The sequence below is a fragment of the Rhinopithecus bieti genome, unplaced genomic scaffold (assembly GCF_001698545.2).
Source record: "Rhinopithecus bieti isolate Rb0 unplaced genomic scaffold, ASM169854v2 scaffold_1063, whole genome shotgun sequence".
Taxonomy (NCBI): domain Eukaryota; kingdom Metazoa; phylum Chordata; class Mammalia; order Primates; family Cercopithecidae; genus Rhinopithecus; species Rhinopithecus bieti.
The window spans coordinates 355471-364960 of record NW_016803245.1 but is presented as its reverse complement, the minus strand read 5'-3'; the positions used below and the strand labels follow the sequence as shown (position 1 = coordinate 364960).

The 9490-nt window shown below is 41.9% G+C and overlaps 1 protein-coding gene across 1 annotated transcript in view; it reads left to right on the top strand.

The window, feature by feature from the left end:
* Positions 1-1154: 1154 nt before the first annotated feature.
* Positions 1155-9490, top strand: part of LTV1 (LTV1 ribosome biogenesis factor) — a 21229-nt gene continuing 12893 nt past the window's right edge. Inside the window, exons 1-4 of the mRNA XM_017870760.1 lie at positions 1155-1361; positions 2365-2496; positions 3904-4077; positions 7963-8050. Of these exons, the coding sequence (XP_017726249.1) occupies positions 1359-1361; positions 2365-2496; positions 3904-4077; positions 7963-8050 (397 nt within the window). The 5' untranslated portion in view covers positions 1155-1358. The remainder of the gene's footprint in view (positions 1362-2364; positions 2497-3903; positions 4078-7962; positions 8051-9490) is intronic.

The following is a 9490-nucleotide window of genomic DNA, read 5'->3' as shown; positions in this document are numbered from 1 at the left end:
CTAAATTATTTCTATAATTTTTTTTTTTTTCTGAGACAGAGTTTTGCTCTTGTCACCCAGGCTGGAGTGCAATGGCATGGTCTCAGCTCACTGCAACCCCCGCCTCCCAGGTTCAAGCTATTCTCCTGCCTCACCCTCCGAGGTAGTTGAGATTACAGGCGCCTGCCCCCGCACCTGGCTAATTTTTGTATTTTTAGTAGAGACGGGTTTCATCAGGTTGGCTAGGCTGGTTTTGAACTCCTGACCTCAGGTGATCCACCCGCTTCGGCCTCCCAAAGTGCTGGGATGACAGGCATGAGCCACTGCGCCTGGCCTATTTCTATAATTTTTATTGTAATAAAAGGATAATACTCCACAAATACAGTGGTAATGCCTACGGCATAAAGACATAATCCAAGGCAACTCATGCATTGAGAGGTCACCAGAAACTGGGAAGTGGTGGAAACAAATTTGAAAAAAAGGCCTGCTGATGAAAGTGATTGCATTTACCACACACCTTTGTCCAAGAAAAGCTATGTGAATGCGCCAACACCGGCCTGAAGTCTTCCTAAGAACGCGTGCTTATAGCATATTTGTTTAAACGGTGGGAGAGAGTTAACATTCAAACACCAGAGATTCTGAATATATTTTATTAGTTCAAATGCCTCTACAGTTAACAGAGTCGCGGGGGTTTGGTTAACAGGGCACATGAAAGCAGTTCATGAAACAGTGGAAAATAAAACCTGATCAAGTCTGACGCAGTCTATAAAGGCAAGGCCCCGGCCTCCGTTGCTGCGGCAACCGACTCCGCCACCACCCGGAGAGGGAACCTGAAACTTGGCGACCCCAGCACCCCAGCACCCAAGCGGGGTGGTCGCCTCCCTTCCGTGTCCGTGGCTTTGTTTTATGGTTGGGAATAGGTAAGGGACACAAGTCAACGGCGATGCTAGATTCGTCCCCTCTGGTCTCCGTAGAGGGAGTTATAAAAGGAGGTTCGTCCACAAGCAGAAACCCCTCTGTGGCGCCTCAACGCTAAAGAGGGGTTTCTGCTTGTGGCGCCATTCCCTTTCCCCGGCGGGAGACTAAAGGCAGGAAAAACACAGCCCGCTCAGGGTTGGGAGCTAAGCCAGCCCCACCTCCCGGTAGCTTCTCGCGATCGTGTAGACGCAGCGAGTTACGTAACTTCCGGTCACGACCCATCAGCTTCTCGGCGATTGGTCCATTTCCATGGCCCACTGGGTGACGTTATCGCCGGGTGCTGGGGTCGCACGTGTGGTGAGGCCTACAGAGGCGGCCTTGGGCTGGGCCTTGGTCTCCCCGCCGGACTTCGAGGGTATCTTCGCCGCCCCTGTTGGGGGTGAGCGCCGCGCGGCTGCAGCATGGTGAGCAAGCCTTACTTGTTTCGGCGGCCGGGCGCTGCGGTTTTGCAGAGGCCAGGCTGCTTCCTGTAATGCCTTGGCTATTGCGGCCTGGGTCTGGGTCGTGCCAGAGGCTGCTTGCGGCACAGTACTCTGAAATGGGCCATCCTCACCACCCCGGGCATTCTTTGCTAATTACAGTCTCGCACCGCCGAGCCTCCCTGCGATGTGGCCCGGAGAGGAGAATGGCCTCCTTTTTACCCCTGGGAGCCTGCAGCCCTGTGCGCTTTCTGTTAGCTAAAAGCTTGTGACTGCGGACACAAACGCACTACCCTGTGCTTCTTAGGGTCAAGCAGAGGGAGCTGCTGGTCTCCCTCAGCGTTGGAGTGGCAGGTGTCTGCCTGTCTGTTTGCTCTGAGAAAGGGAACTTGTGGGAGAGCATAAGATTGGGCCCAAAGTAAAGCCACTTAATTGGTTTCACAGTTTAGAGAATCAAAATTGAATAGCGAAGTAAGAATGTAGAAGTGGATGATGGATCTTACTAAACTTTAGCTGTTTGTATCGTGATTTTATTTGCTGGTTGGTAGATGCCCTATGTGGAGCTGTCTACTCCAAATTTTGTTGTGGCAGGCTTCTTGTCATTCTGGTTCAGTCGGCCAGGGGCCTTCCCTGAGCAGCCAGTGTAAAGTAGCTTTTAAGTCATTTTCACGTCACTGTCTTATATGTTTTCACCGGAAATTATCTTGATTTTCTTGCTAAGAACAGGGACTTTATCTGACTTTCCCACTTCTGTATTCTCAGTTCCCATAACAAGGTCTGGCACAAAGTAGGTGCTCAAGGAATGTATGTTGAAGGAAGGTTAAGTATGGATTCTACAGAACACAGCTGATGTTGCCTGCCCTAGAAGTGTAGATTTTTAAAAAGTATTTATCTTTAACATGACTACTAAAGATGGATATGTGAACTATGGAATTGTTCTCTGTCGTTTTGTTTTGTTTTAACTAATTGTGATTTTGTTCCTTTGAAGCCTCACAGGAAGAAAAAGCCCTTTATAGAGAAGAAGAAAGCTGTGTCTTTTCACTTGGTCCACCGGAGCCAACGAGATCCTTTAGCAGCAGATGAGACTGCACCCCAGAGGGTTCTGTTGCCCACACAAAAAGTAGGTCCTGTTCTTTAGCCAGTCAGTTTGTAGGTAGACAATAGTTTTTTTGTGTGTTTGTTTCTTTTTCTTAAGTAAGTAGTCTCGGCATGTTGCCCAGGCTGGTCTCGAACTCCTGGGCTCAAGCAGTCCTCCCAGCTTGGCCCTCAAAAGTGCTGGGATTACAGGCATGAGCCACCGTGCCCGGCCATGTTAATAGTTTTAATAAATTGTTAAGTCAGCTGTTATTCTCAGATAACTTATATTCTGGGAAATAATCTATAAGTTAATTTTCAGTACAATTTGCTGATTTTTACATCATTCGTGTTATTTTGATTGGGAAGACAAAGATCTTTATTAGAGATGTTTAAATGAGCAAATCTTGTAGAATAATGGTAAAATATTTACCAAAGCACCAGCTACAATGTGGCGTGATGTTATTTGGGGCACCCGTATATGCTCAAACTGTGCTTTCTCTAAGATCCTGCCGTTTTATAACCACAAACTGCATTTTGCCTCCTGGTTGCTCATCTTAGGAAATGATTAGCTTGGTTAGCTCAGGGAACTTTGCAAGGGAGCCTCGAAAAGATTGACTTAATGTTAGACTCTACTTATTAAGTGTAGATATTATGAAACAGAGTGTTGGGAAGCAGAGTATTGGGGGACATGGGCCATGTTTAGCTTTTCAGTAAAACCAGTTTTATTGTATGTTGAGAAGTTTTTTTTTTTTTTTTTTTTTTCATAAAAAAACAAGAAATTGTACTTACCTTTCAAGGCACCCAAGTATCTGTTGCCCAGGCTGGCATGCAGAGTGGCTCCATCTCAGCTCGCTGCAGCTTCTAAGAACTCTTGGGCTCAAGCGATCCTCCCACCTTAGCCTCCAGAGTAGCCGGTACTACAAGCACATGCCACCGGGCCTGGCTGATTTTTAAAACTGTTTTGTAGAAACGAGGTGTCACTATGTTGTCCAGTCTGGTCTTGAACTCCTAGGCTCAAGTGATCCTCCTACCTCAGCCTCCCAAAGTGCTGGGATTATAGGCATGAGCCACTGCACCTGGCCCCCCAAGTCTTATAACCCTCCAAATAGACGATAAAATAAGTTGTATGTATATTTCGTGACTCAGAATGTTGCACATAAATGTCTAGTGGAAGGAGCAATTGTTATTTATTTTTATTGCCCTTTTGAAAGCATGAGTGTTTTCATTCCATTTTAATGTTATGTAGCACTCTGGTTTTGAAGCTGTACATTTCCTGTTTGTCAAGCATTGTCTTTTTCCCATCAGCCAAAACGTTCATGTGCCATCTGCTTCCTACTTGGAAAGCTATACTCATTGTAATATTCCCTTGCCTTATCGTTGGAAGGTGTACTGATTCCATTTTGTTTATAGATAAACAGTGAAGAAAGTACTAATTCCATTTTGTTTATAGATAGACAGTGAGGAAAGGCGAGCAGAACAGAGGAAGTATGGAGTGTTCTTTGATGATGACTATGACTACCTGCAGCACCTGAAGGAACCATCTGGGCCCTCAGAGCTTATTCCCTCAAGTACCTTCAGTGCACACAACCGGAGAGAGGAGAAAGAAGAATCGCTAGTCATTCCAGTAAGGCTTTTCAGCAATTTAAGTGTGGGAGTGAGGTGAAGAAATCATTTTTAAATCAAGATAACTGTTTGGGGCAAGAAATGGTGTCCATATGAAGAGCACAAAGATAGACCATGCCTCCACTTAAAATTATGTATGTGTATGCACGTGTGTACCATCAGGAGAGAATAGGTCACCTCTTCTCTGGTGGCAGGTGTCAATGCAACAGCCTTTTTATAGGTTTGGAACTTTCGATTGATAGACATGGCTATGTTAGCACTTTTCAATAGGAGAAAAGCAGCTGACATTCTACATGTTAACAACATAACTGTTTCAGGATCATAAACTGTTCTAAGATAGGACTTAACTTTTATGGAATATTTAGATCTTTAACACTTCTGTAAAAGCTGCAGGCTACTCATAAGCAAACAGAATGAGTGGATGATAATAACATTCCTGTCTTGTAAACTAATGTTCGGTCCACTTTAATACTTTCTCTTTCAGGAGAAATGATAGTACGTCTTTATATGAAATTAGTGCTGTTAGTCTAAGTTCTGTTTTCTCTCCCGTTTATGTGAAGAATGCCCATGTTGTATGCCTTTGTGACCTTATTTTTAATTTGATGTAGAGTAAATTTCCCTGTGGGAAACTTTTACATCACCTAGCACTTTAAAAAAAAGGAGACATTCATTAGGTTTATAAGCAAAAGGTAAGCGGTAGAAAGGGCACCAGTTTACCCTGCCCCTTATTCCCCAATTCTGTCATGGTCTAGGCATGCCTTTCCTTGGGGAAGATGTGATTGTAGTTCTTAACAGGCAATAGCTGGTTGCTTAAGGAGACTTAGAAAGGTTAGGTTTCAGGATCTCATCCCAAAGAAAGATAGTAACTGCAGCTGCTTCTTCACTAACTAGGTTGTGACTCTTTTGTAACGCCCCAAATCCCACCACATCTCTGTCATAGAGAACCAACTTCTTTATTTCTTCTTCCTCAAGGCTTTATTGGTAGTAGGGACTTACTGGCTCACTTCCTTCTATAACCTGTTGAGGGAGAGAAGGGGTTCCATAGTAACTCAACTTGTTTATCTAAGGGAGAAAATTCTTAGTAAAGTCTTGGCTGGCTTGTATTGACCAGTACTTTTAATCCTTAATTCATTTTGAGTAAAAGCAATCACTAATTGATTTTTTAACAGGATAAGGCTCTTAAATGGACAATTCAGTGATGTTTACAGGAACAACTGAATTGTATTTAAAAACAAAAGTGTCATTGGTTTTCTGTACAACTATGAAAAAATATGGATTAGTCCCATGTACTTTTTTTACTTTAGTTTGTAACACACCACCAAATTCAAATAGATTAGAAATAGTGAATAACCCCTAGAAACAGTGTGAGACAGTGTAAAAAGGCAGCATAGAAATGATTGATGCTTGAGCAGGCCCTGATTTTGACATGAAAGAAAGAGGGTGGTGCCATTGTGGAAATTAGCTGGGCAAACACCATGTAGTTGAGAAGTACTGCAACCAATGAAAACACAGTACTCCTCTAAAAAAAAAAGTAATTCCTCTTTAAACTCTAATCGTGTATGTGATTATTTTCTTTCAATATTTGAAAAATATCTCACAAACGTAAATTCATTTAACACAAGCTGACCTTGTGTTTAACCCCAAACTTCTAAGGATAAATATCACAAAGGTACCTTTTTGAAAGCCTAAAGGCTAAAACGCTATGTAGATTTTACTATAATTTTAAGTAATTAATAACGTAATATACTTAAAAAACATTAAATTGTACATTTTAAATAGGCAAATTGTATGTGAATGATGTCTCAGTAAAGCTATTTTCTTAAAAATATACTCTAAAGCAAAATAACAGATCTTTGCCCATGTTTATGCTACTGAGAAACTCATTTTGGAAGCCATAACATCTTGCTGTGTGTACACTGCCATATGTAGCCTTTACTCATGCTCCTCAGAGGCTTCCAATTCAGAGAGCTTTCTCAGTGAGCCAATGAGGATGCACATTCCAGCTTTGTGCCTCCTCCTGGGCTAAGGATAGGGCAGGTGGTAAGGTGCACAGAGATAAATAACACATGGTGGTTGTCCTCACATTATCAACTGTTTGGTCAAGGAGAGGAAACAAGCATAAGAACCAGTCAGGGAATGTAGGCTAGCACATGTTTAAGTAGATTGCAGTGTGTGAAGAAGGCGGGGAGTTCACACAAGGGAAGTTCTAGGACAGTGATCAGAAAGAGCTTCATGTGGGAGGGTAGGAACTGAGCTGGCCACCAAGTGGTGGGTACTGTTGACAGGAGAAGGAACTTTTTCAGTCAGGGTGCTGAGACAGCTAGCATTGTGGTTCAGTGTCAGGCACATGCATGCCAAGTAAAGTGTTTTGCATTATTACATGACTGAGGAATGAGCTTGATTTGCATGGTCATATAGAATAACCGAGAAATTTGGATACACAGAGTAGCCTTGATTTTATAGGGCCTTGAGAACCAGGGCCTTAAATACAGAGTGAAAAATTGAGACCTGTTAGAAACTCAAGAAGGTCACATGGTAAAACTATTAAAGGAGCTTAATCTAGCCATGGGTATGGAGGTTGTACTGGATATAGACTAGCTATATGAGCGGTTGCAGTCATTTATGTTTTGGTTAACTATAAATGAGATGATGCCCCCAAAGAATAGAGTGAAATCACTATAAGTAAGAGATTTCTAGGGGACATAGGACAGAGCAAGATGATTTATAACCACCCAAGGATTTAAGAGAGCCAATTCATACAAGGGCTGTGCCATTACTAGAGATTAGGACATTATCTCTAGTTTAAGAGGAAAAGGTTTAATTTTGTTTTGAAACTTCAGGCAAGTGGAGTTAAGAAACTCTGGGATTTGAACCCCAGAATCTCACTTACTGATCATTCTCAGGGAGGTGGACCATTTAAACTTTCTTAGTTTTCATTCTTTTGCTAAAACATGGTGAAAACCCATGGGATCTGAGGGATAAATGGAATAATTTACTAGAGAAAGCGCTGTGATGAATTATAAAGAGTTGCTTTTGAGTTTATGATGGCATATACATGTTTTGTTTTGTTTTTTTTTTTTTGAGACGAAGTTTCGCTCTTTTTGCCCAGGCTGGAGTGCAATGGCACGATCTCAGCTCACCGCAACCTCCGCCTCCCAGGTTCAAGCGATTCTCCTGCCTTGGCCTCCCGAGTAGCTGGGATTACAGGCCTGTGCCACCACGCCTGGCTAATTTTGTATTTTTAGTAGAGACGGGGTTTCTCCATGTTGGTCAAGCTGGTCTTGAACTCCTGACCTCAGGTGATCCACCCGCCTCGGCCTTCCAAAGTGCTGGGATTACAGGCCTGAGCCACCGCGCCCAGCCACATGTTTAACATATATACAACCTGGAGCACAGGTGAGAGAACACAGAATGTAGTTGTAACAGTTTCCTAGGACTGCAGTAACAAATTAGCACAAACTAGGTGACTTAAAACAACAGAAATTTCTTCCTTCATGGTTCTGGAGGTCAGAAGTTTGAAATGAAAGTATTGGCAGAGTTGGTTTTTTTCTTGGGGGCTTAGAGGGAGAGGCTGTTGCATGGCTCATTCCTAACTTCTGAAGGTTACCAGTGATCATTCCTTGGAGTTCCTTGCCTTATAGAGGCCTCACTCCAGTCTGCTGTCATCTGCACATGGCATTCTCCCCTGTGAGTCTCTGTCCTCACTGGTCTCATTACAGGACCATGGTCCAGTAAGACCTCATCTTATAGTTGAGAGGACCCTATTTCAAATATGGTCACAGTCTGAGGTTTGGATGGACATTGATTTTGGGGGGACTTCAACCCAGTACACTAGTTAAGAAGTATTTCCAAATAAACCTAACCGTTGTGCAATTTCTTTTTCAAGAGCACTGGAATTAAGTTGCCTTCATCAGTGTTTGCTTCAGAGTTTGAGGAAGATGTTGGATTGTTAAATAAAGCAGCTCCAGTTTCAGGTATTTTAGTTCCTTTATCTTTTATGTGGATAAATGTATTTTGCAAAACATAAACGGTGTAGGATTTTTCTATCCCCATTGAAGTATTGAAACAATTGAGATATGTCTGGAATTCAGATCAGGGATTATTAGGAAGGGATGAGTGTGATCTTTGTATTTTTGTGTTCCTACCATCAAATCCTTGCATCTTTTGAGTTCCTGTTTGGAGAAGAAAGTGGGGAAACTATTCTTGGTAATCTAGTAGGGGAATTGTAACCTTCACGTAACCTCTTACAAACATAGTGGTATTTATTATTCATTACTTGTAGTGTAATTTTGAAAAATAATCTGTTGTCTTTCAGAGTTTCTCCCAAGAGCATACAGGTATTTTTATAGAAGTTCATTTTACCATCTACACATATATTGGGGAAAATGTTTTAATTTTAGTACCAACATTGTATTTCAGAACAAACACAAAAATTCACAGAAGTGGTGTTGGTATTTTCTCCTGAGTTGCCTTAATTATTAACTAACACCTGTCCTGTGACATTCATTCATTAATTTATTCTACAGATTTTTGAGTTGCCACTGTCTGTGTGGTAGGGCCTTGGGTTAAAACAGAATCAAGCATAGTCTCAGACCCAAAACTTTACCTCGTTTGGAAAATAAACAGTAAATGATAAATTACAGTATAGATAGATAATACTAGTGGGGTGAGGAGTACCAATCCCAGCCTCACAGAGTTGAGCAAGGCTTGCTAAAGGAGGTGATGTCTAGTTTGTTTCTTAAGTAAAAGTTAGGTAGATAGAAGAAGGAGGGGAGGGGTGGGGACAAGAGAATGTTCCAGACAGTGGACTGTATGTGCTAAGGCAACAGAACATGAATATAGGTGACTGTACACGTTTTAGCAGGCCCAGAAGGAAGGGTATGGATTAAAAAGAAATGAGGCCGGAGGGTTAAGCAATGGCCATGTAGCAGAGGGTGTTGGAGGCCATGTCAGATGATAAATTTGGAGTTGAAAGTTTGTCTTGAACTTGAGTTTTGTTGTTGTTGTTTGTTTTCATTTTCTCCTTGTGGAGCCGGGCTAACTCCTAAGCACTGTGCCTAGAGCTAGTGTTTTTATAGATGGAAGGATATATCTGAATAAACAGGTAGATATTTATTAAAATCTCATAGTCAGAAAAGACAAAGTATAGCAGTCTAAAAATTATTCATTTGAGTTACTTTTAACAGGTGAATTTAAAGCCCAGTTTCTTCCTGCAGACAAAACCTTTGAATTATGCTAGACAAGGTTAAACATTATAGATGTATAATGGAACAGTATTTTTACCAGTGGATATTAAAAGGAGAAGCATCATTGCTTTTTTCTTTTCTTTTCTTTTCTTTTTTTTTTTAAGTTATACTTTAAGTCCTGGGATATATGTGCAGAATGTGCAGGTTTGTTACATAGGTATACACATG